Source organism: Notothenia rossii (genome assembly GCF_949606895.1).
Source record: "Notothenia rossii genome assembly, chromosome: 9".
NCBI lineage: Eukaryota > Metazoa > Chordata > Actinopteri > Perciformes > Nototheniidae > Notothenia > Notothenia rossii.
Window position 1 is genome coordinate 56,414,583 of NC_136907.1, and position 14,732 is coordinate 56,429,314.

The 14,732-nt window shown below is 39.8% G+C and overlaps 2 protein-coding genes across 3 annotated transcripts in view; both read right to left on the reverse strand.

Moving 5' to 3' along the window:
* The window catches only part of LOC307019329 (unconventional myosin-VIIb-like), a 33,104-nt gene extending 32,474 nt beyond the window's left edge, over positions 1-630 (reverse strand). Inside the window, exons 1-2 of the mRNA XM_079650126.1 lie at positions 541-630; positions 376-422 (exon numbers count right to left, since the gene is read on the reverse strand). The gene's annotated coding sequence lies outside the window, so the exon portion shown is untranslated. The remainder of the gene's footprint in view (positions 1-375; positions 423-540) is intronic.
* A 1-nt stretch (position 631) lies between these two features.
* dis3l2 (DIS3 like 3'-5' exoribonuclease 2) overlaps positions 632-14,732 on the reverse strand; it is a 20,086-nt gene continuing 5,985 nt past the window's right edge. For both annotated transcript variants that reach the window (XM_079650116.1, XM_079650117.1), the window contains exons 6-20: positions 13,037-13,252; positions 12,091-12,320; positions 11,832-12,005; positions 10,833-10,912; positions 10,634-10,746; positions 10,421-10,528; positions 10,042-10,275; positions 9,213-9,292; positions 6,808-6,991; positions 5,289-5,375; positions 4,987-5,134; positions 4,364-4,494; positions 3,785-3,889; positions 2,916-3,020; positions 632-2,572 (exon numbers count right to left, since the gene is read on the reverse strand). In XM_079650116.1, coding sequence (XP_079506242.1) covers positions 2,471-2,572; positions 2,916-3,020; positions 3,785-3,889; positions 4,364-4,494; positions 4,987-5,134; positions 5,289-5,375; positions 6,808-6,991; positions 9,213-9,292; positions 10,042-10,275; positions 10,421-10,528; positions 10,634-10,746; positions 10,833-10,912; positions 11,832-12,005; positions 12,091-12,320; positions 13,037-13,252 — 2,097 coding nt within the window. In that variant the 3' untranslated portion in view covers positions 632-2,470. The remainder of the gene's footprint in view (positions 2,573-2,915; positions 3,021-3,784; positions 3,890-4,363; positions 4,495-4,986; positions 5,135-5,288; positions 5,376-6,807; positions 6,992-9,212; positions 9,293-10,041; positions 10,276-10,420; positions 10,529-10,633; positions 10,747-10,832; positions 10,913-11,831; positions 12,006-12,090; positions 12,321-13,036; positions 13,253-14,732) is intronic.

Genomic DNA, 14,732 nt, shown 5'->3' on the forward strand with positions numbered 1-14,732 from the left:
TAACGTTTTGTTCATGAGTTATTGATCCGTGAAATCAGAATCTCCCAATATCGTTCCAACTTTACTGAACTAAGCCAGAAGACCGTCTCATTTTGTAGACCGCTCGGTTTGCTGTTCCTTCACTTTATTTGTATACATTTATTTTGGACGAAAACTTAGCGTAAGGAAAGGCAAGTGTGGCGTGATTGCGTGAGATATGGGTTAATTGTTAATTAAAATATTGATTATAGAATTTTTTTTGCAGACCTGTAAATTCATGACATTACAAATAAATCCAGTCATAAAGATTTCCTGTTACGATTATTATTCATGGGGTGTGGAATTATACCATCTGTGTTATAACAGGCTAAATTATTAACCATGACATCTCTTTACTATCTTCTACCCGCTGGATCAGAATGTGGTTTCATTGCAAACACTCCCTGGTAACAAAGAACACAGATTATTTCTGTTTATTTGGAATATAAAATAAACAGGAGGGCAGTGCCTATTGTAGTAAACTATGTCATCAGTGTGTCACTGTTCGCACGGATCACTTACTCATTTCTGTTCCTCCTCACCCTCACTGACTGTACCATCGACACCAGAATGTAATTGTTTTTTTCCTGAACACAAGTTTAAACATAAACAGTTTTAGTAATTCATGTAGGTCTTTTATTTCCCAACAGACAAGCACAACTACAGTATATATTGCTGTGGATGATGGTTTAAGCACAGTACAAATGCACTTCAAATACTGACATAACTCAAAGTAACATCTTACAATATAACATTGCTAAATACACAGAAATTGTACTTTTGATGTATGTAAGGTTTCCAATTAAAACACATTTTTTTCAACCAATCGCAGATCATCCCAATGAGTCAGTAAAGTTGTTTTGCACCATAGCTTAACTTGTATGTTTAAAATAGTTTTAAAGTCTGTGAAAAACAAAACATAAAAAATTAAGCTGAGTTAAGCTAAAGTGAGCTAATGTTCTTCAAAAAAGATGGCACAAGCCTAAAAACAATCAAACAAAAGAGGCTTGAAATTCCAAAAAATGAAAGAAAGTTGTGCAGACATAGCAGCGGATTTTATGATGCTACATGGCACTGAGTAAAAAAAGAGAGGCACATTGACTCAATTAAAGTAAAATCAAAGGCCCACAATCTTTAAAAAAATGTGCAGCTTCACTAAAATGATCTTTTATCTTCTCTTGATTAAATTAAGGCTGAAATTCACAGTTGGTATTAATGAGGTTCATTTAGAATGTGTGCGACAGAAATAAATTCTGAGAATGAAATCCCCACAGATTACAATTGGAATTCAAGATCTCAAGGCCACCAACCTTTTTCAGTAGCATTTCAAGAAATTCTAAAACAATATGTTGGATACATCCTGCTTTAAGAATTTAAATCAAGCCAAACTCCTTTGATCTGTACCTTAAAGCCCCCAGAAGAATCTGAAAACTCTTCAGTATAAAACCTTTAAATACATACAACCATATGAAAAGTCATGGATGGCAGAAGCTGTTATTTCGTCTAAGCAAGCGTTAATCCTCCGGTTCTGTCGTTATAATGTCGATGACATGTTTCCCTGTCTTATGTATGTATCTTCACAACAAGTTATATAACAACAACCATAGACAGACAAATAAGTAAACGTAAGTACTGTGGTATACTCTTTTGCTCTGCAAACACAAATAAGGCTCTTAACTCAATCTACAATCTAAAACTAGTCATTGATATTAAACTGAAAATCAGCTTTCGCGCATTAGACTGTGTACAACAGTTATATCACAACGGTCCTCATAAAGGTCAATAAATCCACAGAAACATAAAAAGTAATTGCAACATAGGTTATTTCACCGTCAGACTTGCGTCACAATTGAAATTGAAGTCCATCCACTGAATTACATAAAATATTTCCCTAAAGTGAATCACTGAGGCTTGAATAAAAAAAAATAAAAAAATCAGTGTTCACATGTTTTAAACCAATTACTGTAAATCACACATCACAGGGTCAACACCTTTCCAATGCATACCTTGGTAGACGTTTAAAACATATTCTACTTTTATTTCTGTTCATTTTAAAGACTGAAAGCCTTTAATGCCTTGTGAATGGGAACCTGTTTCATGTCTCTAAATGTGGCCTTCCATGTATTACGCAAAAAAAGAAAGATAAGTAACTATGTTAGCAAAATGAGAACTATTGAACACAATAATAGACTTTGGAAAATTGGCAATCGTCCAGAACATAACTGTGGGTTATTTAAAGTAAGTGGGCTAATATTAAAAATGACAAACACCTTGTTTGGGACTTAAGAAGATGGGGAAGATGGGAAACTTCAATTGAAATCTGATTGACGGTGATTTCCCTGCTAACCACCTAACTTACTGCTAATACTGCTCCTAAAATACTAGTTGTTTGGAATGTGCAATTCTAAATTTCCATCCAAGTGTTTGTGTGCTCTACAGCACATTTAGGTGTTTACTCTTCCTTCTCCTCTGGCCTCTTCAGCACTGCACTGTATTTCATGGGCGCACCGTCCGCTTTCAGCTGCACCTCCACTAACGTGAAGATTGAAATGACCTGGAAGTGGAAACAAGAAATTATGATTTTTACAATTCGGTTTTTGCTCAGGAGACTTTTTTAAAACATGTTTACGGTAGCTGGTCCAAATCTTAAGGGAACAAGTGAGTCGTCTTGTTTTCCCCTGGTTATTTCAAATTAAATCAATAATTTGTTTGGGAAATGTGCATAAAAACCACAATACCTGATTTCTCTGTCTCACATTACTATCACATTACTGTCAAAGCCACTTCAAAAATACAATCACAAACTCCCCCATTCTATTTGTATTAAACAATACCTCTATTTTTCAATTGACAGGTAACAAAAGGACCAAAGCATGTTCAGTGTGTGTGGTCCTCACCTGCTCTACTGGAGCTTTGTTCAGGTCCTCTGGTCTCCAGAGCAGCGTCAGCTCAGATTTCTTCCCCACCTTATGATGGCGGAAAGAGCTCAGGCCTGTAATCGACTGAATGGGGAAACAAACGGTTTCATATAATATCAGATTAAACGGACATGTGGTGATAACTTGTGTTTTTGTACCACACTGACACTCATTTTCCACTCCTGAGTAGGTTTTGACAGTACTAAATATTAATATGCTGCATTTTCACTGCATGGTACGGCTTTGTTGAATTTGGTTCGCTCTTTTGTTTCCGTTTGTGAAACGTTGTGGATATTACCTGGTAACTTTTTCAGTACCACCTTTGTCGATGTTTCAAGGGAGGTCAGCCACAGCTAGAAGCTAGAGACCACTTCAGAGAGAAACTCCACTAGCGCGAACAAGACATCTTGCACGAACCTGCTGATATTGTATAGCCAAGATATCGTCAATAGCAAGCGGAATATTAGATTTACTCAAAAATAAGAACCACAATGAAAAATGTACAAAGAAGCTCCTCTGTTTTTTGATAAAGAGATTCCAGGCTGTTTCACACAGCGTGGTACAAGCTGAGAATCCCGCCTACACCGGGGGGGTAACATCTGGAGTTATAAACGGAAATAAAGAAATTAATTGATCGAAAAAGTGAGTCGAGTAGAATGTACAGCCGTTCCATGCAGTGGAAGTGTCAAATAAACGGTCAATAGAATATCTCTAAATATGAGACCTATGTTACCAACAATTAAGACCAAAGAGGTTGTGTTTTAAAAACACAAAATAAAAACACTTGACCAACAATGTTAATCAAATGTGTACAAAAGGACTTAATTGAAGAGTGTTTTGGAGCTGACCTTGCAGTAGACGCGTTTCTGTACTCCGTATCGGAGAACCAGCACATCAAAGGACTGATCCAGGACCCCCATCACCATGGCCTCAGAGTCCAGAGGGCCACAATCCTGTGGGGCAAGGACAAAGAAAATACTTCAGTACACCGACTAGGTCTGCACCATTTACACAGTTTAATACCGACAGGCATTGGTTATATACAGTATATAGAATATGGTCAACATTGAAGGGCAGATGAATGGTTATCCAAGTACAAATATCCATACACACAGTCTATGGTTTAAACAGATTCTGAAATAAGCTTAAACTCGCCCCTCCCCCAGAGACCACGACAATATTTACATTGACTGTAGAGTAATATGAAATGCGAATGGAAATGTTGTAACATAGGAGTTCAAATGAAAAATAACATTTTTGAGAAACTTTATAAAAGATCTAATGGCAGAACTATTAAATCATTTGTTTTTTATGTTATGGTTGTATTTAAAGTATTTATAGCAAAAAAGTAATAATAATAATAATTGTAGGCACTGCAGCAAAGAGAACAATAACAAGAAGGTGTGTTTCTCCATTAGGCTACCCACCTTTACAAACACTGCGAAGAAGAGCTCAGAGCTGAGCTCCTGGACTCTCTTGGACAGAGTCTTCCTTTCGTTGCAGTGGGACGCCTGCTTTTCCACATCCTGTGTTGAGAGCCCCAAACTGGGTCCACACTCTGCATCCAAACATTCAGCAGACAGACACCAGCATAATGAGAATGGAAGAGAAAACAACAACATCACTGATATAGAGTGGTGCAGCGATGACCTATTTGTTTTGTATGCCAACCCGAAAGTTATCAAGGCAAGGGCTCCCTCAACAGGCTGTACAATAACTACACCCATTTGCATGTCTCAGTAGCTAAGCTAAAGGCTGCTAATATTTGGCTAATGCCATTCAGCAGTCTCATACAAGCACTTGTTGGCAGTCGCTGTTTTCTTTACACATAGAAACGTTAAAGACATTTATATCCTGACGTGTTTACTGACTTCAGCTTGTGTTACCACAGATCCTTTTTCAGGCCTCTTTCCACAAACATGTTCCAAATAAATATCCAGCATAAATGAGTTATTCTCTTTTTGAGATGAATGTATATTCACGCATGGCCCTTGTTTAATAAAATAAATAATAATTCAATAGATAATTATTAATTAGTTGAAGTACGCACTCAGTGAGTAGGCCAGCAGCCGGTGGACGATGATGTCGGCGTAGCGCCTGATAGGGGATGTGAAGTGAGTGTAGAGAGGAACGTTCAGGGCGTAGTGCTTAAAGAGGTCCTTCATCTTAAGAGTTCCTGAACAGAAGTACAGCGCCATCTGGGGAAAAAGACAAACAATAAATACAGAAACTCACAGAAATATTACTGATGACCCGTTTTCTTTGATGGTAACAACTATTACACAATAACACAATTTAGAAAAACTGAACACATCTACAATAGAAAAACAATGGTTGGGGCCGAGCTCTCACCTGCATGGGTCTGGAGCACATGTGGGTGAGGACTTCTTTTCTGGCAGCGGTATACTCATCATCTCCGAGAGTGGTGTGGAGACTTTTCTGCAGGTTGGAAAGGCAGAAAAGAGAATTGAATCATCAACACAGTTATTACTCAACATCATTTACAGAAGGTGTGAGGACTCAAACGCTTTGTCAATCATGTATTGAGCATTCAATCCCTATGATGGGGGGGAAAAGACAGAGGAAAATTATGAAATGGAAAAGAAACGTATTGCTGGAAATACGGGTAGGCGATTCATATTGAGATGATAATATATCTATGTTTATATGCGTTACTTCAATAATGAACACCTCTCAACACTCCAAAAGAAGGTGATCTTAATGCTTAAAGGTCCAATTTCATGGCCACTGATCATAATTCCATTGTTGAGGTCTACTAGAATAGATTTATATTGTGCAATTTTCCAAAATCACTTTGGTTTCTCATACAGCATCTCTGTAAACTACGTGTATTCACTGAATTTCACTCTCTGCCTTTAACGGCTCGTTGTAGCTCCAATAGCTCCAGCCCCCACCCTCCCTGTGAGCACAGTGTGCTCTGATTGGTCGGGACGTTGTGAATCGCGCTGAGCTCCGTGGAGGTGTTGTTTCCTTGTTTAGCGATACGTAGCGAAAACACAGCCAAACTCACCCTGAGCACACACAAAGTCACAGCCGAAGTAAAAACCAATAAGTGTGGCTTGATATTGTTTAAGAAAAAGGTTGATAAACGCTGTGAGAATGGGTCTGCACTGTCTGTTATCAGCCTGCAGCCAGGGAGGAGAGATCAGCAGAGCTGCATGCACTGAGTGTGTTTGCGAGGAAGTCTGTGGATTGGTCAATTTGGACCAATCAGCGGGGGCTTAACGTAACGGCTCCGCAGATTGGTCCATTTGGTTCCGGGTAACGCATGACATCATGAGTTACCCGGAAAATCAATGGACAGTGACGTATCTCCAACGAGGCGTTTTGGGGAGGTATTTTCTGTGTTAGAGTTTTACTCGCTACAGGGTGTACTTTGAGGGTTTTGACTCTGCAGACCGTTTACATGCATAAAAACCTTCATAACACACAAGGGGACGGGTAATAACCAGAAAAGCATGACATGGGACCTTTAAGACAAGGGAAATGTAAGAGTTTTAATGACATTTATTTTTACAATTATTTTGAGATTTCAATATCTAGATATTCAAGATAACATTTTACCTCTAAAGGAACTTTTGAAAGATTGATTTAGGACATTTAATACAAAGTATGGCGTTATTTTCTTTTTTTTTTTTAGATTTCTGATCATAAGATTTATTATAACAACAACTAGATAGGCAAGCATGTTTCGGCAATACAGTAGCTTGGTTCTTGGCGATTTCATTTGCAACCCTATCACCATTTGCAAAAATATTGATGTCAGTTAGAATAGGTTGATCAGAGATATTGAACTTTAAATATTGTTCAGAGAAATTAGACACTGGGCCGTTGTATTGCGAGTACTTACATGCAGCGCTCCTGCAGAGGACAGATCTATGTCGATTCCCAGCTGGTCACAAAGCTCCTGCAGCTCCTCCGCCATTTTGGCCTTGGGTGGGGGGTGGCGCCTGAGCAGGGCCAGCTGAGGGAATTTGGAGTGGATGTGGTGGGCTGTGGCGATGTTAGCCAGCAACATGAACTCCTCCACCAACCTGGAGAAAACAGTTATGCATGATGGTTAAATCAATGAATCTATTTATATTACACATTTGCATCAGGGGGCGTTAAAGTGTGTACACTGTCTTTAAACCCTTACATTGTACAAGGAAGAAACGTTCCAAAGAAATCCCAAAAGGAGAAAACTCATGGAGATCAACAAAGGAGGGATCCCTCTGCCAGGACAGATGAAAATGTGCAATCCATGTTGTGTGTACATAAAGAAAACTAAACAAAATCACAATATAGTAGGGGTGCACCGAATGGGAAATTCTTGGCCGAAACCGATACCGAAAATAGGAAACAGTTGGCCGAAAACCGAATGCCGAAAGGCCGAAAATGATTAATAGAAAAATATATATATACAATGTATACATTTTTTACCAATGTTGTTCAGCTACCTGATTATGGAAAAAGACATGATTATGGCAAAACTTAACTTAAATAATAATCACTATTATGGGTCCATAAAACATTTATTCAGCACTTTTGAATGCATACAGTACATTAATTCCAAGTCAAGTGCATTTTCTTTTCTCTGTAGGATAACTACAACAAAGTGCATTCAGAACAAAGCCAAGGTGTTTTAAAACTGCATAAACATCTAGGCCAGAAGGCCTACAACAACATAGTGTAAATAAAGACTGTAACAGCCAGGCCTTCAACAACAACAAATGAAAGTTTGGTAACCTAACGTGTTGTTGTGATGACGTAATCAAAACGCGGCGACAACAAGCACGGCGCGCGACCATGCTCGCGGCTGGCTCACAGCCGACATGTCTGCCGCTTGGAGATATTTAAAAATATCAGAGAAAGAGGCGCGGATTGCGATTTGTAAAACGTGTTCAGCTGACATTTCTCGAGGGGGTGTAACTGCAAAGACTTTCACCACTTCGGGATTACTCCACCACTTGAAATCAAAACACCCGGACAAATATGCGGAGTATGATCAACGTAACCCTGTTCTCTGACATTCGGTGATATTTTTAACCATTTTCGGCCGATAATTTTCGGTGGCCGAATATTCGGTGCATCCCTACAATATAGAAAATCCAAATATCAAGAAGGATGTCAAAAAACTTGAAGAGCAGCCAGAATGTCGAAAAAAACGTGACAAAACAAAGAGGGACTGATATTTAAGCATTCCAGACTGATGCAGAAAGGTATTTCACTAAAGTTTATACATGTGTCACATCAAGTAAAGGCTCCTTTTGGAAGAGAAGGACACATGCCCCTTTCACACATCGCGATTCCCGTTCTAGCTCCGTGCTAAAGCTTTTCTGGTTGGGAAGAGGTTTTTCTTTTCAGCCCCCGTTTTGTTCACACCGCCCAGAGCCCGACTGGTGCTGCTGCGTCATGACGTCACCGTTTACGTCGCTGATTTTCTCCCCAACGCCGTCGGGTCAATGATCGTGTTGCTTTTAATCGTACGAAGCCAGATTAAATTAAATAACTACTTCTCAACCCTTGTACCTTTCTCCAGAGCATATTTATTCATGTGTTTCAGCGGCATTTACCGACCGCTGCAGTGCTGCTGCTGTTTGGCATCACAACACTGTTATGAAAGTATCCTGGTATAAAATGGGTGATGTTAGCATAGCAACCGAAGCTAAACTGACTAATCTTGACTACTTGCTATCCTATTGTGGCATAAGCCGTTTTCTACAGGCACATTTTACCGGCGTATTTTTCATTATGATAGTCGGACATGACAACCTGTGCAGCCCATATATTGATTCCATCTGATAGCTGCTATAATACAAAACAAAACATCTGCCTGCTCTCCACAATGATCAATAACAGCGAACGGATGGTCAAAGTAAGGTGCAAATAAACAGAATCACACGAAGCCTGGTTAGTGTTGCCTGACTTTAGAAAGTGTGTTTTTTTTTTATAAATGTGTGGTTGCGTTCTAGTCACTTTGCTCAGCGCTACTGCTTGTTACAACTTTTATTTGCCGTACTCGCCGTAAACTGTTATTGCTCAGGTTGATCCCGCCCCTGCCCCCGCCTCCGACGTAAGCGTGCGGTTCTTGCTTCTAGACCGACAATATTTTGGAGCTTTGTAAGAACCGGTTTTTGGGGAAAAGAGCCGGCTCCGCTGCGGTGTGAACAGGAAAAAACGGTGCTTATCAGGCTCTAGCTCCGAACCGGCCCTGGAGCCGCGTTGGTGTGAAAGGGGCAACAGAGATTCATCTGACGAGGGTTTGATACTCACTTGTTGCTGTCTCTGTACTGGTAAACGTAGCAGCCTTGAGGCATCATGGTCTCTTTGTCCAGGGTAAAAGCCAGTTTCAACTGAAACCAAAAAACAAGCCATGCACATGAAAATAATGTCAGAGCCTGAAGGGTTAGTGTTAAGGACTAACAGTGTAAGCAATGGGACCAGGTCAGTTAAAAACTGTACGCCTGAGGAAAACACTTCATCACAGCTACATTAAGATGCAAAAACGTCAATCGTCCAAGTAAACAGTTGTAAACTTAAACGTGAAGGTAATAATTGTAGAAGCTGCATTAAAATATCAAACACAAGCTGCAGAAATCCCAGTTTCAGTGTTAGCCAGTCATCCACAGTTGAATTTAAAGGATTGATCCCCTATTGCTTTAATTTCACCATATATCAACCCAAGGAAATGGTGTAATTGTTTGCTGACTGACCAACATATTTGGGCTCCAAGCAAATACAAATGCATGGTTTCCTTAAATTAGTGATCGGATTGGCAAACACTTCGGAACTTTTATTTACCCTCAGTCCAATAACAGCAGATATTTTCACCCAAAAAGGGGCGGGGCCATGACGAATTAAATAATATGGGTTTAGTTGCCATCCATTCCTTATGTAGACTTTTTATAAAAGTACTGTTGGGTAACATCATATTAGCCAGCTCAAATATTCCTGTTAAATCTGCAAAAAAAAAAATATTATGTATATGAATATAATACTAGGAAGGCTGAAAGCACGATCAGCAGCTACACAGACTTAACCACGCTCTGTCTTTTCGTTTAAACCCTACCATAGAGTAAAGCATGAGAAAGTGAGGACTAACCTGGTCCAGTCTGAGGGCTCCTCCTGAGAAGCGCTGAGCTCGGAGGTTCTTGGCGATGGAGTGCAGGTGGAGCACAGCCTGATGGATCTCGTCGATGGGGTGCTCGGGGTCTGTGGGTGGCAGCTCCTCCGCGGTGAACATCTTGTCGGGGGCATCGATCATGCTCTGAGCGTGGTCGTAGCTCAGCTTCACGCAGGAGCGAATGACAGAGCGGCCAAACCACTCGCTCAGGATCTGGAGGAGGGTTGGAGGACCAATGTCATTAAACAGACCAACACCCAGAGTAAATGCCGTTAGCTTAATCAAAAGCGGTGAGACTTTTTAAATCATCTTTACCTAATAAATTAACTTTCTATTGTTTGGTCATAAATGGTCTTACCTTCCCCTCTGGTGTGATTTTCCAAATGACAGAGAAAGTGAGCCTGTCAATGAGAGGATTGAGACTGCACAGCTCCTCACACAGCAGCCTGGGCAACATAGGGATCACCTGGAGAGAGACCAAACTCATTGAGTGAAGTCTAAAGGGTTTGTTTATTAAACTACCACTGAGAAAAAGTGACTGAGATTGATTGAAGAGCCAAGAAACACTCACCTTTTGAACCATGTACACACTAGTTGCTCTTCGGCTGGCGATAGAATCCAGAGCGTTGTCCTCACCCACAAAGTAACTCACGTCAGCGATGTGGACTCCCAACTCAAAGTTACCTTGGATAAGAATACAATTTATGACACCACTTCCCAAAAAACAGAAAAAATGAAATTGTACATGTTGCCTGATGAAGGTGATTTACCATCAGGGAGTAGTTTACAGGAGAGAGCATCGTCCAGGTCTCTGGCGGTAGCGGGGTCGATGGTGAAAATACACTCTTTCCTGTATGATCAAAAAGGGCTTTGTGAGTCATATAAGTAAAGTCATATAAATGACGTCTTAAGGCCCAGACACACTAAGCATATCATCGGCCGTCGGACAATGTTGGCGAGGTTAATGAGGATCTAGTTTTTGCAGGCAGCTCCGCATCATATGCATTTTTCGCTCAAGAAGAAAATATTCCCTCTGATTAGCTATTCAGCTAAAACAGACTTCCAGAAATCCAAAAAACGTCTTAAGTCAAGAGGGAGTACACAGAGGAACTTCTTGCTTTCAACTATATCTCAGAATTTTTAACAACAAAGACATTATATTTACAGTCTTTGGGTTTTCCTTTATGAATGGCAATACAGCCCACCAAAGCCTGCTGTTATAAATGTCATTTCCTCTCATTCAAGCGCAGAATATGCTTGCTAGTTGGCTCTATACTTTGAGATGTTTTTAACATGACTTTTAGACCAAGATCCAGGAGACTTAAATTAATGCAACAGCTCCGTTATCTCAAGATTTGTCCTGCCTGTATTTAGTGTCTATGCCTTTAAAATACGTTTTCTGTCGTTGAAATTCTCAGACAGTAACCCAGTTATCAGCAACAACAGCAGTCATGCGTTAGAAAACACAATGCTACTTGTGTGCAAAGCTGGATGTGCTTCGGTTGGCATGTTCCCACTAGGGCTGCACAATTCATTGGTGTTTTATCGAAATCACAATATGCAATGTGCAATATTAAAAAAAATCTTAGTAGGGGCACTTTTTGGTAATTGCAAAATATGTGAAAATATCTGAGTGCTGAAAGATATATTGTGTCGCTTCAGAGAAGTCTCGGCATACTAAAAGGTATTCTGAAGAGCATTTCCTCTGATATTGTGAATCTTATCCCATAATCAGTCAAAATAAAAAATACATGATCAACAGTCCTTACCTTAAGTCTTTTCTCTTGCTCATCTCCTCTGGTGGGATGGTCCAGGGCAGGTTCTTCGGCAGGCAGTCCAACACCTCAGTTGAGAACTCAGTAAAATCCACCTCGTACTCGATCAGGATGCCCTCTGTCTCCGGCTCGATTTCTCCTGCCTGACCCAGGGTCTTAGCAAGTTGACTGGAGGACACATTAGGAGCGTCAGGCTGGTGGCTATTCTGTTAAAATCGTTGCCCCCATAACGTTTTTGGAATTCATGACTCACCCTTCTGCAAAGTTGCTGTCTGCCGGCCAGTCGATGATCCGGCATATAAACAAGGTGTTGGTGTAGTCGCCCGGGCGGGAAGTAAAGTTTTCGGGACATTCAGCAAGGGGAACGTTTATCCGTGGCACCCGGTGGTCCACGGGGGAGAACATGGCATAAGGCTTATCTGGTAGGAACTTCAGGAAGCCCGTCACCGCCCTCGAGTGTTTCTTCTCAACAATGTAAACCACCTGGAGGACGATTGATAGGGGAGGCATAGTATGTTTGAAATCTAAGGCTTCAGTGTTTTATTTTAAGTATTCTAAAAATACTTTATTAGTATTCCATGACAACAATTTTGAGATGGATATCTAAATACATAAATAGACATTAATCGAATTAAAGTGAATACAGTTAATACTAATAATACATACAAATAATGGTAATGATAACTATAATAAATCAAAGGATAACTTAGTAAAGAAAGATGAAATAATAATAATTAATAAATACAAACAAATAGACATGTTATAATAACAAAAACTGTTTCCTGAGAAAAAGAGTAACTGGCTCACGAAGGCCAAGCGTAAAAAGCAGAAATGTTACGATCTTAATGTATCGCAGATACAATACATTTCTTTTCAAAGTAAAAGCATTTTGGAAAGGTCTAACTTTTGTTTTGAAATAGCAAGATTAACTATAGCATAACTTGGCTGGTTTACAAAAGTAATACATCTGCAATCAGTCAAATACCATCACTTCAATGATTGTTTTAACATCAGCAGTTTTCATATGTTATGATATTTCCTTCAGTGGAGTTTAAATATATATTAATCTTCCAGCACATACTGTACAATCAATTCAAACAGAACTTTAAAACAAGCCCCTGCTATTGCTTCTTTTTGGGAAAAGAAGAGTTGGTTAACTTTGTATGGGAAAGTGTTGAACTGAAAGGCGGGATGCTCACTTTAGCAGTTTTTTGGAGTATTTCCCCATTGGGCCGTGGGGTTGAGGGTTCTTCCAGAGGTTCCACTTTGCGGATGAGTTCATCCTGGTCGCTACACCGGTCTTCCACATTGGGCCTGGGTTTACGCTCCGTCTTCTTCTGTGCTCTTTGAACCACATGATCTTTCTGGGTGTCTGACTCACTGGCACCATCACAGTCAGTATCTGACCTTACAACCTAGATAGATACACATTCATAATTATTTGGTGACACTCAAAAATGGGCTGCGGTAGAAAAGTATTTTTCACTTAGAAAGTGTTTCTAACTGAGTAAATTGACCCAGAAGTATTTAGGTGGCAGCCATGAAAAGAGCTGGTGGTGTTGTACTAAATGCTATGGAAAGTTAGCCCTATTTTCTTTGACATAGGGTACATTACAACATCCTATGACAAAGGAAAGGAGAGGATGCTGTCCCACAACTCTCAGCAGCAGCAGCAGCATTGAGGGCAACACAACGTATTAACAGAAATAACAACTTTGTCGCATTGTAATTGTTTATCATGGATAATGTGAAAACATTCTTAATTTTAGTGTGTATCTCTACTTGGATTCAAAGCAATTGAGTATGTCACTGTTTTCAATTTGTTATAAAGTTGCTTAAAGCAATGTTTGTAGCATAGTGAAAGAGCAGTAGGATTCTATTCTTATAAATTCTCCTTCACACATTAGTTAAGACCCCGTCACACTGTCCCGAAATTGACACCAGATGGACACACAAATATGGAATTGTGAATTTCGCACAAAGATGGCCCCGATCTTGGTCAACAGCCAAGCAACAGCCAAAGCAAGTACGATGCCTACAGAAGGCCACACGATGGCACCCGAACCACACACGAAAATATGGTCGTAGACTTTACTGATGATTTAGAATGTATCCAGACTCAACATAAGAGATTGTGCCTCTTCGGGGGGTGCTAACATTTAAACATACACTTTATTCTTTACTTTCTCCGTCTTTATATGTAGATTAGAAGATATTACTTATCTCCTTATGAACCTTCACAAGTAGGGATGGGAACGATTAATCAAATATTCGGTAATTATTCAGGTATTCGAATATGAGTTATGAATTTTTTTATTTATATATATTTTTTGGGAGGGATGCCTAAGTTGATTATATATTATCAATTGAATAATTCAATGTATACGACACAGTGCCATAGCTAATTGTGTTAGGTCTAAAGGTGTGTTTTTTTTCTTTCCTCCGGTCCCTCACAGCGGGCACAGTCAGTCAGTCAGTCAGTCAGTCACTCGGGGCTTTATTGGCATGAAAGTTAAATTAAACAATGTTGCCAAAGCATCACAATACAAAATAATTAACAACATTAACATACATTTCAAATGTTTACATATTATGATGATATATATATACAGTGATACAATTACATTTCAACATGTGTGTGTCTCATTTCACTGTCCCTCAGGTTGTGGCATGTGTATACATATTGGGCAGCAGGTGTGCCTTGTCTCCTTCTCCTAGGAGTACTCTCAGTCTTGAGAGGTCATCAACCTCCTTGAAAACCTGGGATTACAGAGTTCAGCTTGTTCCAGTAAATGCTCCTTACTTGGTTGAATGTTTGGCACTTCAGGAGGAAGTGCATCTCTCGCTCTCTCTCTCTCTCTCTCTCTCTCTCTCTCTCTCTCCTCTCTCTCTCTT